This window comes from Dreissena polymorpha, chromosome 9 (assembly GCF_020536995.1).
Source record: "Dreissena polymorpha isolate Duluth1 chromosome 9, UMN_Dpol_1.0, whole genome shotgun sequence".
NCBI classification, from domain to species: Eukaryota; Metazoa; Mollusca; class Bivalvia; order Myida; family Dreissenidae; genus Dreissena; species Dreissena polymorpha.
In genome coordinates this window covers 76,685,783-76,713,725 of record NC_068363.1, presented here as the reverse complement: position 1 = coordinate 76,713,725, position 27,943 = coordinate 76,685,783, and the positions used below count along the sequence as shown (strand labels likewise).

Genomic DNA, 27,943 nt, shown 5'->3' with positions numbered 1-27,943 from the left:
GCATTTTATAACATGTAAATGGACAAGTATTTTATGACAAAAAACACATTTTTAATCAATTCATAAACAGCGTATATTCAAATTAACAGTAAAAAATCTGGCAAAACATTACTTCAATTTCCTGGATGGCCCATAATTTTATCTCCTAAAAATTTATTAAATGCAACTCCTGCGGTTTCCTCAGAACATTGTCAGTTTGTCCTTTCTATCTAAGCCCCATCTGTAGAATCTGTCAATTATAGTAAAATGCCATCTTAAATATGGTCTCTCATGTCTGTGTAGCCACATCTAAATATAGAGTATAATATTTTATTTTAAACCCATTTGAATGCGAGAGTATCGCTTGATTCTAACCTCAACCTCTCCAATTTTCGAAAATGATTTCCATTTACTATGAAGCCAAGTGTTTTCATCAGACTCTATTTTTATTTTTTTTTCATGGCTCCACTTACCATCAATTGAAAATGTTCAACATACTTAAAAATATGATTTCTGTTATAAGAAATTATTAAAAAAGAAGGAATTTAAGACCTGACAAATATGTTTGCCGTACAAAAAAAAATAAAAATCCATATGAACAAAATGAAATGAAAGCACCATATAGTCCTATTTGAAATCTTCAATCCCAATTTTCTCCTCTCATTTTTCTTTTCAGCCCCGTCAGACATATTCAGCCTGATTCCAAACTTCCGTCAGTCGTTCAGCATTGAGGTGGAGGATGAGGCGAACCTGTACTTCCAGCGTATCTACAACCAGCCACCCTACCCCACCATCTCCATCGACGAGGTCCTCGAGACACTCAAACGATTCAAGGACTCGGCCATTAAGAAAGAGAAGGTAGGCAGTGTTTTGTTTTTGTCATGGACTGAAATTTGGCACCTTTCTCGATTACAACAAGTATATATTTTCCCCTTAATGACTGTCTAAAATTTCTGATTGAAAGTTTTCACACACAAAAATGCAATAATTAGTTTATTTTCATATCTTGCTCTATTGTGTAAACCTTAAAAAATGTATTATTTAAAAGTTTGTTCTCAATTTGAGAGTATTGTTAGCAAAAAAAGAACAATTTCCAATTTTAAGTCAAAGCAAAGGCGGAGGGATATAGAATTGGTATTGTCTGTTGTTTCGAAGGACATTTCGTCCATCCGTTCACCGGTCACACATTTTTAAATTGGCAGGGGATATCATTTCACGGAATTTGCTTGATCTAAGACTGTGTTGTATGTTTACAATATGCAAATTATTCTGTCAAATGCTATCTATCTACATATTATTTACATTTATGCAACTTTGCTTACTGTCAATTGCTAATTATCCGATGGCATTTCCACAAACATGTAATCTTATGCAAGCTAATAGTGCAGTTGTTTCACCATTATGGGAATGGGGCCAGGTCCCTTTGGAGTGGGAAAATGTGCGGTGTTTGACTAAAATTGGGAAATAAGAGTTGTTGTTTTGCTAAAAAATGCTTCAAAATTATGAATTCATGTGTTGAACTTATATGGATGGGAGATGAACAAAATACTGAGATCTAAAATTAAAAATAAAATTAAAAATTGGGAAACCTTCCAATGGGAATTTTTTGCTCCCATTTGGGAAAAAAATTAATATTCTATGGGTATGGGGCTGATTACCAGACCCGCTTTTGAATGAAAGAACACTTTAGTGGCATAGTGGGTGCATCCAAAAGTGAGGCTGAAATTTGTTTGACTAACTTTAAGGTGTTTCTTTTGCAGGAAGTACACGAGTGTATGCTGAGAAATCTCTTTGATGAGTACCAGTTTTTCCCAAAATACCCGGACCGGGAGCTTCACACCACTGCCTTGCTGTTTGGGGGCATCATTGAGAAAGGACTGGCCACGTAAGGATACACCTATCTAGCTGAAATTCTATTGCTAAAGCCAAAGTGATCAGATGAAATGGCATAGTGTATCTTCCGTATAACGACATGTTCCATGGGAGAATTGGCTTTGTTTTGTGATGAATATTCATGAGCCACATACTTTAATCCATATTCATTAGGCACATATTGTATAATTAAATAACAGAAAACATGAGAACAAATGTTTTTATTAAGCATAGTAATCTAAGTTAATTTGACTTGGTAACCGTAAATATGACAAAGGTTAACACCATCAACAATAAATGTGCATGTGTTTACATTGGTTGAACTTCTGCCCTTTCTTAAACAAAGAACAGATTCAATGATTTGACTGATAAATGATTCCATGGACACAACCATTTTCTATCCAATTCCCCAACAGTCTATCAAGAAAAATTGTTTATTTGAGTGAACATGGGTTCTGACAGTGACATTATTGGAACCTCGTTCTGGGAAAACTGGGCTTAATGCATGTGCGTAAAGTGTTGTTCCAAATAAGCCTGTGCAGGACACACAGACTAATCAGGAACGATGCTTTCCACTTGAACTGAATTTATGTTTAAAAGAGACATCCTATTAACTGTAATTCCATAAAAGCAGCAATTGTCCTACCTGATTATCCTGTGCTGACTGTAAGGGCATATCTAGTAAGACACTTTATTCTATATCCAATAAATTCATCCAATCGACATTCTTCATATGTACCACGTGACCGTCCAATATATTCCGGTATTGGATCCAAAGTCTGTATTTTTTCCATATTTGACAGTTGAGTACAAGTGCACTAAGCAATTGTTTTATAACGATAAAATCCGCTACCAAGAAAAAGTATCCGAATGTACTATAATCGACTCGGGTGCTTGTCTTGAAAATAGCATAGATGCAATTTAAGCATTTTAAAATGAAAATTAAAATGAAACAAAGAGCTGAAGAAAGGGATATAGAATAAAAAGCTTATTAGACATTTAAACTGTACAATACGTGATATATTTGGACTCGCACACAGTTTGAAAGCATATTGGACTCGCCTAACGGCTCATCCAATATGACGTCAAACTATGTGCTCGTCTAAATATAAATCCGTATTGTACAGTGAAACGTCTAATAACCTATAATTACGCAAATGCATTAAGCCCAGATTTCAGAGAAGGAGGCTCAGTTCCAACATTTGTATACTAAATGCTGCAGGTACATGACCCTTGGCCTGGCTCTGCGCTATGTACTTGAAGCACTGAGGAAACCACATGGTACCAAGATGTACTTCTTTGGTATCGCTGCCCTGGATCGCTTCAAGACAAGGCTCAAGGATTATCCGTCGTATTGTCAGCATTTGGCGGCCATTCCACACTTCAGTCAGTTTCCTCAAACACTGATAGAGGTTTGTGTATTGATGGGAACATCATTAACCAGGTTTTCCGAAGGAAAAAACTGGTTATTAGATTGGCGAATGCGGGCGGGCTGGCTGGCGGGCGGGCGGATCAAGCTTGTCCGGGCCATAACTATGTCGTTCATTGTCAGATTTTAAAATCATTTGGCACATTTGTTCACCATCATTGGACGGTGTGTCGCGCGAAATAATTACGTCGATATCTCCAAGGTCAAGGTCACACTTTGAGTTCAAAGGTCAAAAATGGCCATAAATGAGCTTGTCCTGGCCATAACTATGTCATTCATTGTGAGATTTTAAAATCGTTTGGCACATTTGTTCACCATCATGGGACGGTGTGTCGCACGAAAGAATCACGTCAATATCTCCAATGTCAAGGTCGCCACGACTAAAAATAGATTATTAAAAAAAAAAAAAAAACTTAAAAGGGGGTTAATTTTGTTTGTTCATTTCAAAAGTTCAGTTTGAGTTTTCTCCCTTTATCAGATTTTTTTTCACAATGAAAACCTGGTTTTGTGACAATTTTGTCCCTTGTTTTTTTGTTGCATTAAGTGATTTGGCTTTGAGAAGAGGTGGATAAAATGTATCAATTTTGTTCTTTTGTGAAAAGAACAAACAAAATAAAATATTAATAAAGCACACAACTTGGTTGTTGGTTTTTCATTAAATACAGTGAAGAAAGACAGGAACTATGAATAGCTTCAACTGTATCCAACACTTCCCTCATTCCCCAATACTGTAAAATCGTTTATATGTCGGCATGAAATTGAGTTTTTCTTGGACACTTAAATGTGTGGATTTCTGATTTTGGAAAATAAAAGGTTGTTTGCTTCAGTCATTTTTCTATGTGTATGTGCTAAACTCGTGGATCGCTCAAACCATGAAATAAGCACAAATTGATGTCCCATGAATTATATTGATTTTACAGTATTTGCCCGATTAAGCTGAATTTCTCCTCAAGTACATGGAATACTGAGACAGAAAAGATGATAAACTCATCTTCATCCAATACTGACTTGTGCCTGATTCTGAGAAAACTGTGCTAACTGCATGTGCATTAACCCTTTCAGTGCGGGAACCGAATTTTAAAGGCCTTTGCAAACAGTTTGGATCCAGATGAGACGCCACAGAACGTGGCGTCTCATCTGGATCCAAACTGTTTGCTATTGTGATAGTATTCTTTGAAAAAAAATGAAGAAAATGCTTATTTTACAAATTCAGCAGACGATATTTTAGCAGACAACAAATTTCCCAGCATGCAAAGGGTTAATGCATGTGCATAGGCCACTCTGGGACAGCACTTTAAGCACATGCACAAGTGTTCCCAGACCGGGGCTCATTTATTCTCCACTATCCTCTATGTATCCCCCAGAATGTGGAGTACAGAGGCAGGTCATTTATTCTCCACTATCCTCTATGTATCCCCCAGAATGTGGAGTACGGAGGCAGGGAAGATGATTTCATCATCTTAATCTCACACCAATTTAAGCCGCGCTTTGAGAAAACTGGGCATAATGAAGTCTGAACAGGCTAATCAGGGACTACACTTTGGCCTTAACTGTTGTTTTGTTTAGAATAGACCACTTTTAAAAGAAAAACTCTATGAAATAGAAAGTGTCGTCTCTATTTAGCTGGTGCTGACTACACTGGCTAATCTAGGACTACTTTTTTCACACATCCTTTAATCCCGGTTTTCCTAGTTTGTGGTTCATTCATTCTCCACTCTCCACTATGTCAACCCCAGAAGGTAGAGTATGGAGGCAGGATCTATGGGAGCCCCCCTCCATGCAGCCAGCCCCAGCAAGCACACACAGTCTGACCCCCTGTCTCCGCCTCCCTCAATCTGCTGGGCTAAATGAATGTGCGTAAAGTTTCGTCCAAGATTAGCCTGTGCAATTCCCACAGGCTAATCAGGGACTACACAGTCCCCTTAAACTGGTTTTTTGTTTAGAATAGACTACCTTTTATGAAAAATTCTTTTTAAGTGAAAGTGTCGTCCATGGATAGTCTGTGGGGACTGCACAGGCTTATCTGGGACAACACTTTGGCACACTTGTATTAAGCCACATTTTCCCAGAACTCAACTCAACCCATCTTCATTCTCCAATACTTTCTTTGTACAGTACGTGGAGTACGGAGGCAGGAACCAGGAGCCCCCCAGCATGCTGCCTGCCCCACCCAGCACCCGCAGTCTCACCCCTGTCTCTGCCAGCCTGAACCTCCTGGGGGGCCAGTCCATGTTCAACGTCAACCTGACCTCGTCAGCTGCTGGGTCAGGGTCGCTGGGGTCCAGCTCCCTGGACTCCTTTAACGCTTTGATGAACATGGCTGCTACAATGACGTCCACGCCCACCACCACGGTTACTGTGACGACGTCAGCCATGTCGGCTCCCACCACAACCACGTCTGCTACGAAATCTCAGCAGATGCCTAAGGTTAGATTACATTGTATGAATTTAATTGTGTAGCATTTTGAATAAAGGACAAGTATGTTGATATGAATTTTCAATCCCTGTAAAATTTTAATTATGTTTGGTTTGCCAAAATTGAAGATAGTTTAAAAGTTTTTATGCCTCCGGTAGGAGGGCATATAGTGAGCGGACTGTCTGTCTGTCCGTCTTTCCATCAAACTTTGCGTTTAGGTTTCGAAAATAGCTCATAACTTCTATGTCCCTTGAGATATAACCTTCATATTTGGTATGCATGTGTATATGGACAAGGCCTTTCCATACGCACACAAATTTTGACCCCTCTGACCTTGACCTTGAACTTAGGGTCGGCGTTAAGGTTTCGAAATCTGTATTTAGGTTTCGAAAAATGCTCATAACTTCTATGTCCCTTGAGATATAACCTTCATATTTGGTATGCATGTGTATATGGACAAGGCCTTTCCATACGCACACAAATTTTGACCCCTGTGATCTTGACGTTGAACTTAGGGTCCGCATTTTGGTTTCGAAATCTGTGTTTAGGTTTCGAAAAATGCTAATAACTTCCATGACCTTTGAGATATAACCTTCATATTTGGTATGCATGTGTACATGGACAAGGCCTTTCCATACGCACACAAATTTTGACCCCTGTGGCCTTGAACTTAGCGTCCATGTTTAGTTTTCGAAATCTGCGTTTAGGTTTCTAAAAAAGCTCATAACTTCTATCAAGCTTTTATATGGGGCATAAGTCATCCTATGGTGACAGCTCTTGTTGTTTATTGTATAAAAATTTTGACAATAAAGTTCAGTTAACATTTGATTTTGTGGTTGAGCAGATCCCATGTATAAATGTCAGAGGAGTACTATTTGTTTCAAAGAAGTGCTGGTTGCCCTGAATACCAACTGATAAGAAATGCTGTAGAGACAAATTTAAGATATCATATTGAATAAAAGGACAAGAAAGCATCATTGAAACTTTAAAATTATAGGAAGTCTCTTCTAAACAAAGATCCAGTTTAGGTACAAAGTGTCTTCTGCCCTGATTAGCCTGTGCAGGCTAACCCTTTGCATGCTGGGAAATTTGTTTTCTGCTAAAATGTCGTCTGCTCAATTTCTAAAATTAGCATTTTCTTCGATTATTTTCAAAGAATACTATCAGAATAGCAAACAGTTTGGATCCTGATGAGACGCCACGTTCTGTGGCGTCTCATCTGGATCCAAACTGTTTGCAAAGGCCTTCAAAATTCGGTTCCCGCACTGAAAGAGTTAAACTCGAAGGACACTACGCACATGCAATAAGCCATATTAGCCCAGAACAAGGTTCAATGGATGAGATGGATCCAGTTTTGGCGACAAAAAGGGTTTATCTCCTCCCCAGCATGTGTTTAAAGATAACTTTCCGCTCTTCAGAAATGAAATCTCTTTATCTATTAATTAACTCTGATGAGTTTCTTCACAGCCCTCAATTGCCAATGCCACCAACATTGACACACTGCTAGCCGGCCAGAGCAAGGAAGAGCTGGTCGTACCAGCAGAGTCCATTCAGGATCGGGTGTTCTTCATCTTCAACAATCTCTCCCTAGCAAACATGACACAGAAGGTATGGAATTCTACAGGTGCTTTTTGTTTTCAGCCTCTCCCAGGCAAATATGTCAGAGAAAGTTTCCCATTTTTAGCTTGCTTTCAGTAATTACGTGTGTTTGTGTGGTGAATACAAGTTTTCCTACACTTTTCAGCTTACAACTGTCAAACTTGCCTGCATTGTTCCTTGGGTATTTGAAACTACTATTACAAGCTCAAGATATAATCGGACAAATTCTTGTTCTACGAATGCAACCTCTAGTTGCAATGTGACAAGCTTATATATTCAATATGGACTAGCATTAGTGATACTCTTACAAGCTCTGGTTATACTGTGATAAGCTCTAGTAATACGAAGGTTAGCTCAAAGTAAAGGAAGACAAGCTCTAGTTATACTAAGACAAGCTCTAGTTATACTAAGACAAGCTCTAGTTATACTAAGACAAGCTCTAGTTATACTTAGACAAGCTCTAGTTATACTATGGCAAGCTCTGATTATATTCAGGCAATCTCTAGTTATACTTAGATCAGCTGTAGTTATACTTATGCTGGCTCTAGTTAAGTTAAGGCAAGCTCTAGTTATACTGTTGCAAATTCATGTTATACTGTGACAAGCTTTACTGTAGTTATACATTGACAGGCTCTATTTATTTATACAGTACAGCCAAAGCGGAACAAACGTATTTCGCGATTCGCGGCGGCAAGGCGAAACGAGTCGATGCCGCGTCAGTCGTTGAAGCCGTGTCAGTATGCGGCGGCAAGTCTCATTTCGCCGCAAAACTTCGCATCTGTCCGCCAGAGGACGCGACATGATGCCGAGTCGATGCGCATCATGAAATAAAAAATCTTTTTAAAATTATTAGTTACATGAAGTTAACAAATTTTTAAAGAACAATTATAATAATAATTAAAATCATAATAATTTTTTTGTGAGCGGATTGTATTAGCATATACATGTAAGCATAGTTAATGTGTCTGGCCAATTAAGTTTGTTTCCCGCCCGTAGTGTATGTATTTCACACATAAACAAGGTCATGTAATTATGTTTTCGCACATACAAGTGGTCAAGGCTCCAGCATATGGTGGATTTATAAATTAATTGCGTGTTGATTTTGCTATTATATTTAAGCTGAGAAAATTAGCAGTTTGAAGCCACATCAATAATCAAGACGGTGACGACGTATTTGTTGTTTTGTCAATTGTCAGCTTTTTATAACTATTGTTTGAATATGCGTATATAAACACGTTTTATTTTTTTCATATTATACAGTTAATATTGCTACTAATTACCTGATAATCCCGTATATTCCAGTTTTAAAGCAAATGCTGGTAAATATTTACGATACACAAACATTAACGATATTTCCTTAAGTATCAAATACATTTTGGCATTTGTTACTATTTATAGAGATGATGAAATAACGTCTAATCGAGGCGTTTTTTTCCACTGAACACGCGATTTACGCCTGACATGATGTTCATGTATTTATACAACACAAAATACACCTAAACCTTCCAAACGACGTTCTACATGCAGAACATGTCTGCATAATTTTCGCTCGCTTTTTATGAAACAAAGGATATTTTAGCACTATTAATTTTACGCTAGAATTTGCCAAAGGTCGCATTAGCATTAAAATTCGGAAATGTGTTTCGGATTACAAATTTAATAATGATAATCGAACAAAACATTAACATTTGCGCGTAATTAATTCTACGCTACATGTATGTACATGTAGGTGGATATCTTTTCACTCGATCCGCCGCGTACGTATGCGGCGGATTTACTCCGCGAAAGTATGCGAGGTTAATACAGACTCTGCGTCGTTGCGCGGATCGATGCCGAGTGCCACGGCGATACGCCGCGTGAACACACGATTCGGCCTCCGCGTACTAATAATCTGGCCGTGGCGTAGCCGCGGATTATGTTTGTGTCGCTTTGGCTGTACTGTACATTGACAAGCTTTACATATACTGAGATAAGATCTATAATACTAAGGCAAGTTTATTTATATTAAGTTAAGCTCTAGTTATACTTATAACCAGCTGTAGTTATACTAATACAAGCTCTAGTTATATTAAGTCAAGCTCTAGTTATAATGTTACATGCTGTTGTAATACTTTGACAAGTTGTAGTTATACTGTGACAAGAACTTGTTATGCTGTGATAAGCAGAGCTCCAGATAAGGTTTTGTGAAATTCTTAAATTACTACCAGATTAAAAAAAAAATTATTTACCCTGAAATTTTATTCTTAATGTTACTACTAAGTTTTGGAAAATAATTCTTATTTTTTCTAAATGACCTAAAAATAAATAATAATGGTTATTTTCATGCAAAAAGAATCAAAATAAACATACTAGCAACTTTATTTATACGAGTTCAACAGTGTCTTTTCAGTATTATACAATTTTATTTTTCAAATACCTTCATATGCCCAAACTGTGCGTAGATTGCATGCCTTAGATGAATTTTTACATATTTCACAATTAAAACGGGTCTCCCCTTCAATTTTTTCAACGACTAGCTACGTGACTTGTCCCTTCCACTCGTTCAATGTTTTTTTTGTGTTTAAGTTTGGACCCATTGTGTCGCGTTTTTGTTTAGCTTTTCCGACTGTGTCGGCAACTGAACATACAACATCGTATAAGATCTGTTCTGTAATGTCTTTCTAAACATTTAACTTCGGCTCACTTTGCGTACAATATGTTAAAAGCGTGTTTTTGGACGCTTTGCAGTTTTTTTGGACGCTCTCTGGGCGCCGCCATTGTTTTTTGACAGATAGACTGTATACGCCGCCTTTATTGGAAAAAATGCGCTTTGTTAAACAAACCCAATAACCATTCTTTATAAGCACCGCAAAGATCTTTAATACGCGAAAAGAACTCAATAAAATCGATACGAACCGATGTAAAAATAATATTCGTAACTTGATTTTGTAATTCTTTATGGTACGACAAGATTTTGAAATAAATACGTAACAGACTTGAAAATAATTCGTAATTACCAAAATACGACCCTTATTTGGAGCTCTGGATAAGCTCTAGTTATACTATGGTACGCTCCAGATATATTGTGACCCGCTCTAGTTAAACTAATGCAAGCTCTAGTTATACTTACGAAAGCTCTAAGTAAACTGTGACAAGCTCTAGTTTTATTATGGCAAGCTCTTGTTATACTTTGACAAGCTGTCATTGACGGGAGACGGAAAACTACAACGGGCGAGGCATGGTCAGGGGTGATAACCCCAAAAAAGGGTTAGGGTAAGGGTTAGGGGTCGGGTTAGGGTTAGGGTTGGGTTTAGGCTTACCCAAACCCTAACCCGACCCCTAACACTAACCCTAACCCTAACCCTCTAACCCCCCCTCGCGCAATACCATACCATGCCTCGCCCGTTGTAGTTTTCCGTCTCCCGTAATTGACTACTTTTTGCCTTGGAGGGGTTTGATGTCTCAAAATCTTTCATTTTAACTTTTTACAGATAATTTGGTACATTTTGATTAAAGTGGTTTGGAAGAAGCCATCTTGACTGCAACATGAATTTTTGTATCAGAAGTATGGTTCATTTACTGAGTGACAGGGACAGTAACCCTTTAAATCACCGTTGGCATTTTGTGACATTTTTTGTGTAGGTCTTGTATTAACTTCTAAATAACTTTGGGGCTCAAAGAAGCACAAAAAGGTAATGTTCCAACATTTGGCCCAGAGCAACTCTGACTTGGTCATTTAGACTTTGGGGTACCCCTTCACTTACAAGCGTAGTAAAAGGCCTGTTTTTGTGACTACTCACGACTCTTGCAAAGCAGCCTTTAGCCCCTCAATTGGTTGAGGTAAAATGAGTCTCACAAAATTGTGAAAAATGAGTCGTGAAAGTTTTAAAATTGTGAAAATTGAATTTCAAACTTCTCAACATTGTGAAAATGTGAGTAACATACACCTTAAAAAAAATTTAAACAGCTATTTTCAAAAAATTATAAAAAGCCCTGCATACATGTTTCCATGGTTACTTGCAGTGTGATGAACTGAAGAAGGAGGTGAAGGAAGAGCACAGGCAGTGGGTGGCCCAGTACCTCGTGATGAAGAGGGCCAGCATTGAGCCCAACTTCCACACACTCTACGCCAACTTTGTGGAGGCCCTCAACATCAAGGAAATCACTGACATGGTCGTCCTGGAGACGTTCAGAAATATCAAGGTTGGTTAGGGGAATCAATTGATCATGCTTTAACTCTTTCAGTGCGGGAACCGAATTTTGAAGGCCTTTGCAAACAGTTTGGATCCAGATGAGATGCCACAGAACGTGGCGTCTCATCTGGATCCAAACTGTTTGCTATTCTGATAGTATTCTTTGAAAAAAAAATCGAAGAAAATGCTAATTTTAGAAATTCAGCAGACGACATTTTAGCAGACGACAAATTTCCCAGCATGCAAAGGGTTAACATTATATTTTAGGCTCTAATGTTTTCCCAATTGGACTTATACAGGTACAAGCTTGGGTCGCTTTTTATTTGACCTTACCGCTGAAGTTTATTTTCTAAACCAAACCTTATTTGATTTTCGCTTTGGGGAAAGTGGGTTCAATGCATGTGCGTAAAGTGTTGTCCCGGATCAGTTTGCACAGGCTTATCAGGGACATCACTTTCAACCTAGACTGGATTTACTTTAACTTTCCACCCTGAATGGAATTTTCTTTGTTTGTTTATTCAGTCTCTGATTCAAGGCCATTGGCCCATAACAAAATGCATATAAATAGACTTGAATATTAGCATAGATATACATACATTTATAATTGTTATCTGAGAGAAGGAGAACAATAAAAAAACAAGAGCACCTCATAACAGGTGCCACGCCCGACTGCGAAAGCTTGTCAGAATTTTTATTTTTTAAATTTTTTTTAGAGGTCCAGTGACCTTGACCTTTGACCTAGTGACCCAAAAATGGGTGTGGTGTGTAGAACTCATCAAGGTGCATGTACATATGAGGTTTCAAAGTTGTAGGTGGAAGGAGTTTGATTTTAGAGCCAATGTTAAAAACCTTTACAAACCTTGACATGGACGGCGGACACGACAGGCTATGACAATACCTCGAGTTTTTTCCGAAAACAGCCGAGCTAAAAAGCAGTTTTATATATAACTATAACTTTAAAAAAGACTTCATTTAACAAAAAATACCATGAACATGGAAATTGATAAGTTTTACGCTAATTCATAAGCACCAAGTTTTCTCAGAACCAGCCTCAATTGATGATTATTGAACAACATAGTTTTGATGTTTTTAACTGCACATATTTTCATCAAAGCATTATCATTCTTTATTGATCAATTAATAATTCTTTATGGTTCTAACGTGTATCTATTAAACACATAGGGTAACTTCTAAACCATGCATTATTTTGTCTCAAATTCTCCAGGTGTTGCTGCGAAGTGACAAAGGTGATGCCAACTTCTCTGACAGGACCTTGCTGAAGAACCTCGGACACTGGCTGGGAATGCTTACACTGGCCAAGAACAAACCCATCCTCCATATTGTGAGTCGACACATATGTCTCGCTCTGTAAAAACAGAATTGAATGAATGTGCGTAAAGTGTTGTCCCTGCTTAGCCCGTGAAGTCTGCACAGGCTGATAAGGACAAAACTTTCCGCCTAGACTGGATTTTCTAATAGATGACACTTTCTTTAACCCTTTGCAGGCTGGGAAATTTGTCGTCTGCTAAAATGTTGTCTGATAAATTTCTAAAATTAGCAATTTTCTTCGATTTTTTTTCAAAGAATACTATCAGAATAGCAAACAGTTTGGATCCTGATGAGATGCCACGTTCTGTGGTGTCTCATCTGGATCCAAACTTTTTGCAAAGGCCTTCAAAATCCGGTTCCAGCGCTGAAAGGGTTAAAAGAAGAATTTATCAAAGCAGAAAGTGCTCCTGATAAGCCTGTGCAAACAACACAGACTTATCTAGGATCACACTTGACGCACATGCATAAAGCCTGTGCAAACAACACAGACTTATCTAGGATCACCCTTGACGCACATGCATAAAGCCTGTATTTTATCAGAGCAGGGCTCATATGTTTTCATTTAGTAAAGACTAGGATTTCCTGTCCAATTAAGCCAAAAGTTTGAAATAATAAAAAAATTGTATAAAGAGTCATTTAAAGGTATTTTATTTTGATAATGACCAACACTTTCTTTTCAAGCAAACACAATGTATTTAGCGAAATAGCAAGTCATTTCCTTTACTTATGTTTAAGTTTAAAACTCTTTCACTTATCTAGATTGCATAAAAAACCTAATGCTTATTTAGATACTTTCGAGTCCATCTCTCGAGTTGTACCAATACATAATGTCTTTTGAGTCCATCTCTCGAGTTGTACCAGTACATAATGTCTTTTGGTTGAAAAGTTGATATCCCTAACAAAGTGAGGATGAGACTATTGACCCCTTGTGAAGCTATACAAACACCATATCCACTACTGGGCATACTGAAATCATGACCATGATGGCTGTTTAATTTCAGGATATTGACTTGAAGTCCCTTGTTTACGAGGCGTACCACAAAGGGGCTAGAGAACTTCTGTATGTCGTTCCGTTTAGCGCCAAAGTGCTCGAGTCTTGCCACAAAAGCAAGGTATATTAGAAAGAGCGCATGCTGGGTACATTAGAAAGAGCGCATGCTGGGTATATTAGAAAGAGCGCATGCTGGGTACATTAGAAAGAGCGCATGCTGGGTATATTAGAAAGAGCGCATGCTGGGTATATTAGAAAGAGCGCATGCTGGGTATATTAGAAAGAGCGCATGCTGGGTATATTAGAAAGAGCGCATGCTGGGTATATTAGAAAGAGCGCATGCTGGGTATATTAGAAAGAGCGCATGCTGGGTATATTAGAAAGAGCGCATGCTGGGTATATTAGAAAGAGCGCATGCTGGGTACATTAGAAAGAGCGCATGCTGGGTATATTAGAAAGAGCGCATGCTGGGTATATTAGAAAGAGCGCATGCTGGGTACATTAGAAAGAGCGCATGCTGGGTATATTAGAAAGAGCGCATGCTGTATATATTTAAAAGAGCGCATGCTGGGTATATTAGAAAGAGCGCATGCTGGGTATATTAGAAAGAGCGCATGCTGGGTATATTAGAAAGAGCGCATGCTGGGTATATTAGAAAGAGCGCATGCTGGGTACATTAGAAAGAGCGCATGCTGGGTACATTAGAAAGAGGGCATGCTGGGTATATTAGAAAGAGCGCATGCTGGGTATATTAGAAAGAGCGCATGCTGGGTATATTAGAAAGAGCGCATGCTGGGTATATTAGAAAGAGCGCATGCTGGGTATATTAGAAAGAGCGCATGCTGGGTACATTAGAAAGAGCGCATGCTGGGTACATTAGAAAGAGCGCATGCTGGGTATATTAGAAAGAGCGCATGCTGGGTATATTAGAAAGAGCGCATGCTGGGTATATTAGAAAGAGCGCATGCTGGATACATTAGAAAGAGCGCATGCTGGGTATATTAGAAAGAGCGCATGCTGGGTATATTAGAAAGAGCGCATGCTGGGTATATTAGAAAGAGCGCATGCTGGGTACATTAGAAAGAGCGCATGCTGGGTATATTAGAAAGAGCGCATGCTGTATATATTTAAAAGAGCGCATGCTGGGTATATTAGAAAGAGCGCATGCTGGGTACATTAGAAAGAGCGCATGCTGGGTATATTAGAAAGAGCGCATGCTGGGTATATTAGAAAGAGCGCATGCTGGGTACATTAGAAAGAGCGCATGCTGGGTATATTAGAAAGAGCGCATGCTGGGTACATTCAGTGGCTATGACTGAAGTTGATCAGGGCTAAATCAAACAGGGATAATGCTAATTAATTGTTCTTTCAAACATTTTTAGCTCACCTGATTGCTCAGGTGAGCTTTTGTGACCGGTCTTTGTCCGTCTTCCGTCCGTCCGTCCGTCCGTCGTCCACATTTGGTTTGTAAACACTCTAGAGGCCACATTTCATGCCGGATCTTCATGAAACTTGGTCAGAAGATTTGTCCCAATGATATCTCGATCAAGTTCGAAACTGGGTCATGCTGGGTTAAAAACTGGGTCGCTAGGTCAAAAAAAAGAAAAACCTTGTAAACACTGTAGAAGTCACATTTCATGCCCAATCTTCATGTAACTTTGTCAAAATGTTTGCCTTAATGATATGTTGGTCGAGTTCAAAAGTGGTTCCGGTCTGTTGAAAAACATGGCCGCCAAAGGGCGGGGCAGTTTTCCTTATATGGCTATAGAGAAACCTTGTAAACACTAGAAGTCACAATTTTTGCCCAATCATCATGAAAGTTGGTCAAAACATTGGTTTTATTGATATCACGGACGAGTTCAAAATGGTCCAGATCGGTGAAGAAATATGACCGCAAGTGGGCGGGGCATTTTTCTCAATATGTATATAGTGAAAACATGTAAACACTAGAAGTCACATTTTTGGTCCAATTTTCATGAAATTTGGTCAGAACATTTGTTTGCTTGACATGAGAGTTGAGTTCGAAAATAGTTCCGGTCAGTTAAAAAAACATGGCTGCCGGGTGGGGGGGGGCAGTTTTCCTTATTTGGCTATAGAGAAACCTTTAAACACTCTAGAAGTCACAATTTTTGCCCAATCATCATAAAAGTTGGTCAAAACATTGGTTTTATTGATATCTCGGACGAGTTCGAAAATGGTCCAGTGGTCCAGATTGGTGAAAAAACATGGCCGCCAGTGGGCGGGGCATTTTTCTCACTGTATATAGTGAAAACATGAGAACACTCTAGAAGTCACATTTTTGGCCCAATTTGCATGAAATTTGGTCAGAACATTTGTTTCCTTGATATGAGAGTTGAGTTCGAAAATGGTTCCGGTCAGTTGAATAACATGGCTGCCGGGGGGGGCAGTTTTCCTTATTTGGCTATAGAGAAACCTTGATAGCACTCTAGAAGTCACAATTTTTGCCCAATCATCATGAAAGTTGGTCAAAACATTGGTTTTATTGATATCTCGGACGAGTTCGAAAATGGTCCAGATCGGTGAAAAAACATGGCCGCCAGTGGGCGGGGCATTTTTCTCTATATGTATATAGTGAAACATGTGAACACTCTTGAAGTCACATTTTTGGCCCAATTTTCATGAAATTTGGTCACAACATTTGTTTCCTTGATATGAGAGTTGAGTTTGAAAATGGTTCTGGTCAGTTGAATAACATGGCTGCCGGGGGGGAGCAGTTTTCTTATATTTATATAGTAAAAAAACCTTGTGAACACTCTAGAAATCACATTTTTTGCCCAATCATCATGAAACTTGGTACAAAGATTGGTTTTATATATATCACATAATTAATGCCATAATTATTGCCCTTAGATTGTCCAAATTTTTATTATCTTATACAAAATCCTTGTAAACACTCTAGAAGTCACAATTTTGTTTCAGATTTTATGAATCTTGGTCATAATAGTTATTTTTGTAAGCAAAGTTTGATGTTTGGTAAGGGGGGGGTCAACTCAAAATATAGGTCACCAGGTCAAATCTTACAAAACAAAAACACTCCATATGCCAGAGTTTTGGTTCAATAATGATGAAACTTGACCAGGATGTTTGTCTGGACAATATCTAGGTCAAGTTTGACGTTTGGTAAAGATTGAATGAACCGACTTTTCTCAGGTGAGCGAACTAGGGCCATCTTGGCCCTCTTGTTCAAGTACTGATTTATATACCCTCTTAGATGTAGTAGTCACACAGTCATTTTGTAGGTTGTGTGCTAGCATGTATGTGTTTTTGTTGTGTCCGTCTGTGTGTACCGATTTCATTTTACTTCTGTTACTTTTAAATCCCGTGGTGGATTGTAATGTAGCTTTAATTATTATTTCCCTTGACCAGCCCATGTATCGCATACAACTCCTATTTGTCTCAATGAAAAGACAAGCTCATAGTTTAACCTTTTAATGCTCCGATGCGCCATCTTGACTGGTATGTAAGCCCTAAGAAAATAAATTTAAATTAAAGACCTTTCTAACCAGATTCAAGTTTAAAAGCCTTCATTTCCAACCCTAATATACTGATAAGCAGCATACAGCATAAAACCTGAACAAACTGCGAGTACCTTGCAGACTGTTCCAGTTTGATGCTGGTAGAATAAAGTTATTTTCACTTTGCTTTTGAGCAGTAAAGGTTTTAAAGTCAAGATTTGTCTATTGTAGGTATTCCGCCCGCCCAATCCCTGGACCATGGGCATCATGAACGTGTTGGCAGAGCTGCATCAAGAACCCAATCTGAAACTGAACCTGAAGTTTGAGATTGAAGTGCTCTGTAAAACACTCAACCTGGAACTCCATGTATGTTACTCCTTGGATTTGTTATGGGGCATAAAACCTTTAGAATAATGAATTATGTGACATATCAGCCAAGCTTAAATGAAAGAGATACATGAGCCTACTGTAATACTTTTTATTAAGGTTTAGGATAAAAGTGCCTAGGTATTTAGGAAATGACAGCTAAATTTTGATTTTGCAAATGGATTATGGTCAGGTATTCTAACCTGTGAAAAGAGTAAAAAAAAGGCATGTATTGCCTGCTTTTAAACACAAACTGGTTGTGTATGTTGTTTTTTGAAGACCCTGGCAACGGTTGAATTATTTTGACCAAAATATGAACACAACACAATGTCACCCACTGTTTACAGGATTTAAAGCCCGGCAATTACCTGAAGGACACAAGTCGACTGACCACCCTGGAACCTCAGCTCTCCGTGTCAAAACCCATCATGCCTGTCCCTCAACCCATCTCTACGCCTCAACCAGAACCACCCCTAGCTGGTCCAGTTCTAACGAACGTGACGCCGACAGTCTCTGCGCCGCCACCACCTCCGATGGCAGCATCCACTACGCCGAGCTCTACGCCCAGTCTTCCGGCAGAACAGATGTTTGCATATGAGGATATCAACATCACGTCCTTGGCAGGTCTTGCCCAACATATCAACTACAGTGATCAAATGGTGGGTGTCTCTTTAACCCTTTGCATGCTGGGAAATTTGTCGTCTGCTAAAATGTCGTCTGCTGAATTTCTAAAATAAGCATTTTCTTTGATTTTTTTCAAAGGATACTATCAGAATAGCAAACAGTTTGGATCCTGATGAGACGCCACGCTCTGTGACGTCTCATCTGGATCCAAACTGTTTGCAAATTCCTTCTAAATTCGGTTCCAGCACTGAAAGGGTTAAACAAAGATTATCATAGAGTGATACAAGAATGATTTTTTTTATGTTAACAAATCGTACCCTTGGTGCAAAAAGGTACCATGTGACATTGAAATTTAATGTCACATGTTTCCTTTTTACACCAATTGGGCGAAATAATGAAATGGACGATAGTAAATACTAGTAATCTAGTAAAAGTTAAGACTTCACTTAGCTATTGTATTAAACTTAATGTTTTATTCCTGATCGTCTAAAAGGACCAACATAATAATGTGGAATTGGGAAAATCCTTACAAAAATGCTCATTATCTTTTCTCTGAAATTATTCAATTGTTGAGCATGTGATGTCAAAGTGCAATGAATGAAGAATGATGAACACTAATTTAACCCATTTATACCTAGTGAACTCTCCCATCCTTCTAAATTGGATCAATTTATTTCCAAAATTAGGGATGTCTAGTATATTTATTTCTATATTTAGAATATTACTTACTGAAATTCCTATAAGCAAACAGCGCAGACCCAGATGAGACGCCGCATCATGCGGCGTCTCATCTGGGTCTACGCTGTTTGCAATGTCCTTTTTTCAGGACACTAGGCATGAATGGGTTAAATATGATCAACATTTGTTTTAATGTCATAAATACTGACCTGTTATCGTATGCTTATACTTTCCAAGGGGAAATAACTCATCCGGAATTTTAACTGGGAATCCGCCACCTCAATACCGTAATACAGGCCAGGTTAAACATAGTGCAGTGCAACCTAGCCAAAAATCGGTAACCAACCCTCAATATTCTTTCCGGATCAACCAGGTGTATACGTGTCTTTTACGGCTCTGAATTAAAATATTGTTTTTCACTTGGTTGATTGGGGTTTTGAATAGATAAATTGTGTTATTTATCTTTTTATTTCTCATTCGGATTAATTTGTGTGGATTTAATGGATTTTGTTTCATTTGTAAAAGGTAAGCCATGCTTGTTTTTATTGAACAATGGTATATTTCTACCATGCTGGGTGTTTTCAGGCGCGAACGACCACGTGCAAAACGTGCTCTTCTAATACATTGCTAGAACGTGCAAAGCATGTTCTTCTAATGTGTTACGAGATCGTGCAAAGCGTGTTCTTCTATTGACAGATTGTTTATCATTTGCCATTGTGTGCAATAATGATTTTAACATTCCGTATGACAATCTAATTGATCGTCATTTTATTTTTCATCTGTTTTGAATTAAACTTTTGTTTAATTTATGATCTACGGCAGTATTATTATAATTTTCATTATGGTCAAATAATGATTTTATGTGCCGTATGATAATCTGGTCTGTGACTGGATATGGATATCACCGATCACTGATCACCGGTCAGAATAAGTGATGTCTCATCGCCATCGGATTGGATTTTTTGGCATGATCTTCTTTTCCGAGCAGTGCTTGACATTGATAACAGACCATATGGATTCCACCATTTTTCGGTCTTTAACTGGTAACGTCACCGGTCATATTATGACTGGTCCGTTCACCGGGCTACAGTTACCGGTCATTGACCGGTCCGGTTCGGTCACCACTTACCAATTACCGGTATTCCACTGTGTTTTCATCGGTCAATTTTTAGTATCACGGGTATCGTCTACATTACATAGTTGTATACCCCTGGCTATGATTGTATTGAATACTATATTTTATGGATTCAACAATCTACATGACTTTTTGTGTTTTTCAATACTGATGTTCTACTGGCGACGGTTACCAAATCATGCTATATCTGTTATTTGTACTTCTATCTCAACCGGCTACATGCAGACTACTGGTCTTGCAGATAGATCGGCTGAAGTGGGCTCGGAGACTAGCATTGAGGTCGAACATTACTATTTTACCTCTATTAATTTATGTTCGAGACCCGAATGATGAATTGTTTTAACCGCCTTTACCTGTCGGCTACGGACTTGCAGTCAGTGTCACGGAACAGTTGGGACACATTAATGACGCTAGCAGGATTAGCAAGACGACATTTGTATCGACTTCTGCTTTTCTATTGCTCCTACGGCAGTGCATATTTTCAAGCTACTGGAATCAACAAGAGTTCTGATACATAGGATTGCCTATCAGATTGCCCGCATAGCGGCTACAGTCTTGTAGATGGCTTAGGACCTATTGAACTCAGATCTTAGATCCTAGGATCTGGAGGGACTTCATCTTAAAGTTATTCTTCTATTACACTTCTGGCCATAACAGGCCGTCTTCCTATAACTGGTCGTATTCCTTTCGGAATTCGTCCAGGTTAGAAGTCTTGAAGTAAATGGATTAATCAAGTCAGAATTTAAGACTTCCATGCATTCTACCGGCAAGCGTGGACCCGCTTAAGGTTACCCCTAGGGTTTTCACCTTTTTCTGCCATCACAACTCCGATTCCGGAGGTACCACTATCAATCATATTTCCGTACTTCGCAAATCGATGACTTCGCGACCTGTATTATCCAGGATTTTAAAGGCCCCTGTTATTGGTTCAAGAAGAGGCTATATTCTGTAGATAGGTCATAAACTTATAAGTGTTAAACACTGTCCTATTCTACCAATTTTTCAAGTGTGTTTGGAGTGGGAAAGTTCGGCTTGCTGTGGTTTCTTTGCCCACCCATCCTTGACAAATGGTTCCAGTCACCGGTCGGTATTTACCGGTCCGGTCACCGGTCCTTCTGCTGAGACGTCTTTTCTTACGTCCGTTTCAGCTTTATTTTTAAGATAATTGTATTAATCTCGGGATTATTTAATGACACAGATTTCCATCTTTTTGTCATTATTTACCACTATTCAGTGGTGTCTAGACTAGAAGATTATCTTGGCAAGAATATAGTTTATTCTACCACAACCTTCCTTACATCTTATACAGATGTGAGCAGATAAGGTTATGGACGATCACATAGAACAACGTATCTTGATTTTCTCAATTATGTGGTATCCTAACGAATATCACCTGCACATCTACATCTTGAAAAGCGAAAATTCTTTTTAGCTGTTTTTCATTTACAACACATTTTCACGATTCCTTTGTGATGGTTTCAACTATCACACATCGGTCGTGGTTTACTTACAGACACGGAGGTGATCATATTATCACTCCTTGTAACTGGAAATCAGGAACTTATTCGTTCTTTGCAAGAACAACAAATTTTCTCCATCGTCTTTCTCATACCAGTTCGTCTCAACGCCCTGTTGGACCTTTTGTCCTGCAGTTCTTTCTTTCGAATTATTTTTCCGTTGGGTTCAATCATGTAATTGCGCATGCGCGGCAGTGAAGTTGCAGACGAGTTGCAAGGTGTACATAGTATATCAAAGAATGTTGTTTATCATCAAACGCTAGTTATTAGCGTTATGCGATCGTATATCGCAGTGTATACCGGTATGCTGAACAACGTCAACAATGCAGTTCACAGAAATCGATCCAGCAGGGTGTGCGATTGTTATACATTCGTCCATTGACATAAACTGGAATATCTTGCCTTCTTGGTGAGTTTTTGCAATAACTGAGTTTTTGCCATAATTTCATGAAATATACTCAATGAACCATGGGATTATGGTTCTACGACCTTTTAAGTCTCCTGTACAATTATTTTCAGGAAACTTCTTCACAGGTCAAATATCATATCTCACTGAGACATATTTTTACTGATCCAAACATGTGCCACTTCATGTCTGGCCATTAATAACTTTTAGTTATCTCTACAGAAGAAAGTTTTTCTGTTAGAGTTTCAATCCTTGTTACTTGTGCAAGGATAATTCCATCAGAACTGTATAAAGGTTCTATGGAAATTCATTTTTTACTGGGTAATTGAGAGCATAGTTATTACCTTAATCACTCTGCTAGATACATAGAGGTTTTTCTCATCTTTTTCTTGATGATAAGAAATTTGTTCTTTTCTTCATCAAAGGATAGAGATTATGCTTTCGTATACCTTGTTTTGTGTAAGTCATCGCAACTCTGTGCTGTCTTACCTATTTTGGAACTGATCCAAACTATGGAACGTCAACACTATGTTTTTCGTTCCTTTACCTTCTTAAGCGGTTTTGACTTGTGTAACATGTTGGGATGCTTAATGAGCTCCCTATGAACCTTTTTCATCAGGCTTATTAACAGTTCCAATATAATTTTAAGACGGTTTTCCTTCTTATTATGGCTTTTACCATACGGAGAAGTGAAATTCACGCTTTTTCTGTTGAATACGACCAATTCCAGTTGGATCTATTGTCGTTTTCACTTTGTTGTGTCAGCCAGGATTCCTTGCTTAATATCAAGTCCTCTATATGGCTTCTACCTTCAAGTTTTCTTAAACTGGTAGTCATGAAGATGAGGATAAACTTCTTTGGGCAATCAGGGCTTTGAAGTTCTATCTCAGCAGTGTTAGTCAGAAGTCCATTCGAGGTTCTCAAAGACACTCTTCATTTCCCCCAAAAAAGTGCTGGGGAGATGTGTCTGCGGCTTCTATTTCTCGGGGTTAGACCTCGACTAAGGAAAGTTAATCTTATCCTATCTAAGGATTCATTCCTTTTTAGGATCTGACCGCATGAATTAAGAGCTCTGTCTGTTTTGTGGGCATATATTAATCACACCCCACTTTTTGACATGCTCTAAGCTGTTTACTGGAGGAATCCGACCACCTTGTCATCTTTTTATCTTCGTTTTCTGAAGTGCCAACAATACAATTTGTATACGTTTGGGCTTGTTGTGGTTTCACTAACGGTAGTGTCTTCTTTACGACATAGACATATTACTCTGTCCGAGAAGTCATAATTAATACCGTTTTAACGAAGATTACTTGATATCATTAGCTGATAACCCTGTTTATGGGTTCTACTGTGTTGGGAAAATATATACGAACCTTCCCACCGCAGCTGCAAAATCAGCATACGATAACAGGTCAGTGTTTATGACATTAAAACAAATTTTTTAAATAAAATTCATTTTAATTATTAAATACTTACCTGTTATCGGTAAGTCCCACCTCCCACCCCGCTATTTGATTAATATTTTTGTATATATATTGAAAGAATATTGAGGGTTGGTTACCGATTTTTGGCTAGGTTGCATTGCACTATGTTTAACCTGGCCTGTATTACGGTATTGAGGTGGCGGATTCCCAGTTAAAATTCCGGATGAGTTATTTCCCCTTGGAAAGTATAAGCATACGATAACAGGTAAGTATTTAATAATTAAAATAAATTTTATTTAAAAAATTTATATTTCTATTTGTTCTGCAGCTTGGTGTGTTCCAAGCTAATCCACAGCTGAAGCAGTTTGTTCGCCATGCCCTGGAAAGATCTGTCCAGGACATTCTGCCCCCTGTTGTTGAACGGACACTGAAGATTGCACTGCGAAATTGTGAACAGATCCTTAAGAAGGTAATTGGTTATTTTCATGTAAACCTTTTTATTTTTGCCTCGTTCTGGTACACAATAGTCTTAATGCATGTCCTTAATGTGTCATAGATAAGCAGATGCAGACTGGTACACAATGGGCTTAATGCATGTCCTTAATGTGTCATAGATAAGCAGATGCAGACTGGTACACAATGGGCTAAATGCATGTCCTTAATGTGTCATAGATAAGCAGATGCAGACTGCTTAGGCTAGGGACGACATGTTCGGCTGAAACTGCAATTTCATTTAGACGAGAAATCCTATTAAATATATTATATAAAAGGGCAAAGTTTATCAAACCCTGTTTGCCAGAACGAGTCTCATATAAAAGAGTGTCTGGTTCTCTTTCAGGACTTTGCCCTTGACCCCGACGAGAACCGGATGCGTCAGGCAGCCCGTCACATGATCAGCAGCACGACCTCAGGTCTTGCTCTGTACACCTGCAGGGAACCACTGTTCACAGCCATCTCCAATAACCTAAAGAACGCTTTTATGACAATGGTTCAAGTACGTGGAAGCTGTGTCTTTAACATGTGATTTGTATGCCCCCCCGCATCGAATGATCGGGGGTATATTGTTTTTGGCCTGTCTGTCTGTCAGTCTGTACTTCATTCTGTCTCTCATTCTGTCCCAAAACTTTAACCTTGGTCATATCTTTTGCAATATTGATGATAGCAACTTGATATTTGGCATGCATGTATATCTCATGCAGCTGCACATTTTGAGTGGTGAAAGGTCAAGGTCATCCTTCAAGGTCAAAGGTCACACAAAAAATCAAAGCGGCGCAAAAGGGGACATTGTGTTTCTGACAAACACATCTCTTGTTTGTAATTTCTATAAACCCCAATTCCATGTTAAATATTTGCGTTTGGCACTAATAAATAAATGCAAAAATGGGAGTGCAGAGGGTGCGGTATTCATAATTAACCCCAAAGATTGATCTTCATAAACCATCCCATAAGCCGAGTTTGTTGTCGTGATCGATTTTTTAGGGAAATCAATCTAAGTTTATGATCGCATATTATCGGTACTGTTTCTCACGACAGAACCCGACCCAGCAGCAGAAGGAGATGATCGAGCAGGCTGCCCAAATCATTGCCACGAACAACACGGCCCTGGCCAGCGCCTTCATACAGAAGACTGCCGTGGAGAGAGCAATACCTGAGATTGAGAAAAGCCTCGCTGCTGTTAGTTTTTTTTTTTAAAGCATGAAAGTATTGCCCCCTTTGGTGCAAAAAGGTACCATGTGCCTTCTTATTTCGAAGTCACGTGTTAGCTTTTTGTACCAATTAGGCGATATGATATAAAAAAGATAACAAAACTCAATAAACAACGTGTTTTAGCTCAATATTTATCATGCAGAAAAATGGGGACACATTCATGTACACATGAAGTCACATTGAATGATGTCAAATTATATAACATCGTGTTTGTAGCGTGTTTTTCTCTCAACATTTTGGCAAAGGGGGTCAGGTCCCTTTTGATTGGGAAAACTGGTGTGGGAAAAAATGGAAATGATAGCTTGTTTTTGCTTATGAATACTGTAAAATTGCAAATAAAAGAGTTTTTAACATTAAATTGGCTCAGGTCAAACTCATGGAGCCGGATAGGAAGATGAGGTGAATGTTTGGGTTCATACTTAAAAAAGTGAATGTGGGACCTTCAATTTGGAATTTCAGGAAGTCATGTTTGGACAAATATATGCTTTTAAAGATTGGGTTTCTTTCCAAATTGTGGTCACAAATTTGACCCAAATAACACTGTTTTCACAAACTTTTATGATATAAATAACTTGTACAACTTTTTATAGCTTGGACATTGCTTGTTTGATCTTGCAGTGGTCAATTTAATTTGTATTCAATCATAAATCTTGAAGGTATATTATATAAGGTTCCAATTGGTTTATGGTCTGCAATTGGCGGGTATAGGCACACCTTCGGAGGGATAGGCCCAAGCGCTGAAACCCTCGGGACAACAAATACTTCAGAAAATAGAGAAAAATCTCGCTCAAACAAAAATTGTCATGCGGCTTTGGGGAGGGTACTTCTCCACTACAATCCTTCATTTAATGCTTCAGGACTTCGAAAGCCGTAAGGTGGCTCGGGAGAAAGGTATCCGGTACTGCGACCCGGTCGTGTTGACCTACCAGGCTGAGCGGATGCCGGAGCAGATCCGGCTCAAAGTGGGTGGGGAGACGCCTCAACAGATCGCAGTGTATGAGGAGTTTGCCAGGAACATTCCCGGGTTCCTGCCCATCATGGAGTCACCCATGCAGGCTGTGGTCACTAAGCCTGTGCCTGTATGTGATGCTTGCCTTATTTCTGATTTTTATCCTGATTCAAATTGCTTTTTATTAAGATCAACAATGATTTGTGATTTTTAATTAGCTATTCACAGAGTAGATGGAGTTAAACTGCTCACTTAGGGGATAATCACGTGACAAACAAGATGGCGACATCCAATTTTTATAGGCTTTATTACTTTCATTAATTGTTAAAATGTTACTCACTTTCCAGCCATATCGGCAAGAAAGTGATTAGAATTCTGTCGTATATATATTTGCTCTACATCTTGACTTTACTCGCTGTGAAATTTCTTATCGGGTCACATTATTACAGCTCTCGCAATTAATAAAAGTAATAAAGGGTATAAAATGGCGAAAAACACCTGTCTTGGCATGGAATGTTTCCATCTTGTTTGTTACGTGATTCCCCCCTTTTGTGTGTCAGCATGAGCCTAATGGTCCAGATAATATAACCCTGTTAATACTGCAATCTGTAAAGGTAAATGTGTAATATCTCAGTATCACTATTTGCTACTACGGGTATTTATTGAAACTTAACACATAAGTTCTGGGGTCATTGCAGGAAGTTGCTGAACAAGTTCTATATCACTGATATGAAATTAAGAAGAATTATGCCCCTTTTCATACATAGCCCAATCTGGTTCAAGTTTTCATGCAATAACTCCATATCCTTATATCTACTACAGGTATTGAAAGATAACCTTACATATGTGTTCAGTGTCTTTATGAAAATTCACTGACATATCCTGTGACTGTGACCATTTTTGTTGGAATCTTGAAAATGGCGAAAAAAAAACACACAAAAATATTGAGTTTCTTGGCTGAAAGTTTTTGAGTATGCATGTTTTATAAACATCTCTTGTGTTTTGGGTCTATGTTCAGTCATACCCTACAACGGAGGCAGTGTTTGAGAAGGTAGCCATGGAGCTGGAGCAGCATCTTCAGCAGACGATGACCACGCCCTCATCCAACCCCCTCGTGGTCCAGATCAGGGGTCTACTAGAGGCCGTCATCACGGCGATGACCACCCTTGACATGAGCTCGGCCAACGCACTGCTGCAGAAGGTGGGTGAGATGTCAGGTTTGAGGACATGATATTTTTTGCTCCATTACTGTTTGAATTGGAAAAACGTAAGGTGTAAAACCCTGAAATTGGGAAAATTTGCGTCCGGAAATCTTGAGATTGTGAATTATTGGTCTTTTAAACTGCTTGGTCTTAATTGCACGAACCAATTCAAAAACTGAATTAAATGCATTTTGGCTTGAAATGTTTAGTTTAAGTGCTCATTTTATTTGTTTGTTTGCAGGTAATGCAATTTTGGTTAGAAATTGTTGAAAATTTTCTTACTTTGGGAATGTGTATGCCCCGGGATCGAATGATTTGGGGTATATTGTTTTTGGCCTGTCTGTCTGTTATTGTATATGTCTGTCTGTGTGTCTGTCACAAAACTTAAACCTTGCTCATAACTTTTGCAATATTGAAGATAGCAATTTGATCAATGGCATGCATGTGTATCTCATGGAGCTGCACATTTTGAGTGGTGAAAGGTCAAGGTCAGCCTTCAAGGTCAAATATATGGCTTCAAAGCGGCGCTCTAGGGGCTTTGTGTTTCACAAACACAGCTAATGTTCTTACAAAAAGTGGGCATTGTATAGTTTTCATCAATTGAGAAAGTACCTTTTACGGGTACTTTATAAAGAAGGAAAAAATTGCTGGAAGGATTCTGACCAGTCTACT

The 27,943-nt window shown here is 38.7% G+C and overlaps 1 protein-coding gene across 1 annotated transcript in view; it reads left to right on the top strand.

The window, feature by feature from the left end:
* The window catches only part of LOC127843930 (CCR4-NOT transcription complex subunit 1-like), a 94,698-nt gene that overhangs the window by 42,837 nt on the left and 23,918 nt on the right, over positions 1 to 27,943 (top strand). Inside the window, exons 18-32 of the mRNA XM_052373832.1 lie at positions 656 to 837; positions 1,740 to 1,864; positions 3,074 to 3,263; positions 5,396 to 5,707; positions 7,164 to 7,304; positions 11,298 to 11,477; positions 12,693 to 12,809; positions 13,798 to 13,908; positions 17,495 to 17,629; positions 17,977 to 18,288; positions 23,742 to 23,882; positions 24,252 to 24,407; positions 24,947 to 25,087; positions 25,978 to 26,199; positions 27,088 to 27,270. Coding sequence (XP_052229792.1) covers positions 656 to 837; positions 1,740 to 1,864; positions 3,074 to 3,263; positions 5,396 to 5,707; positions 7,164 to 7,304; positions 11,298 to 11,477; positions 12,693 to 12,809; positions 13,798 to 13,908; positions 17,495 to 17,629; positions 17,977 to 18,288; positions 23,742 to 23,882; positions 24,252 to 24,407; positions 24,947 to 25,087; positions 25,978 to 26,199; positions 27,088 to 27,270 — 2,648 coding nt within the window. The remainder of the gene's footprint in view (positions 1 to 655; positions 838 to 1,739; positions 1,865 to 3,073; positions 3,264 to 5,395; positions 5,708 to 7,163; positions 7,305 to 11,297; positions 11,478 to 12,692; positions 12,810 to 13,797; positions 13,909 to 17,494; positions 17,630 to 17,976; positions 18,289 to 23,741; positions 23,883 to 24,251; positions 24,408 to 24,946; positions 25,088 to 25,977; positions 26,200 to 27,087; positions 27,271 to 27,943) is intronic.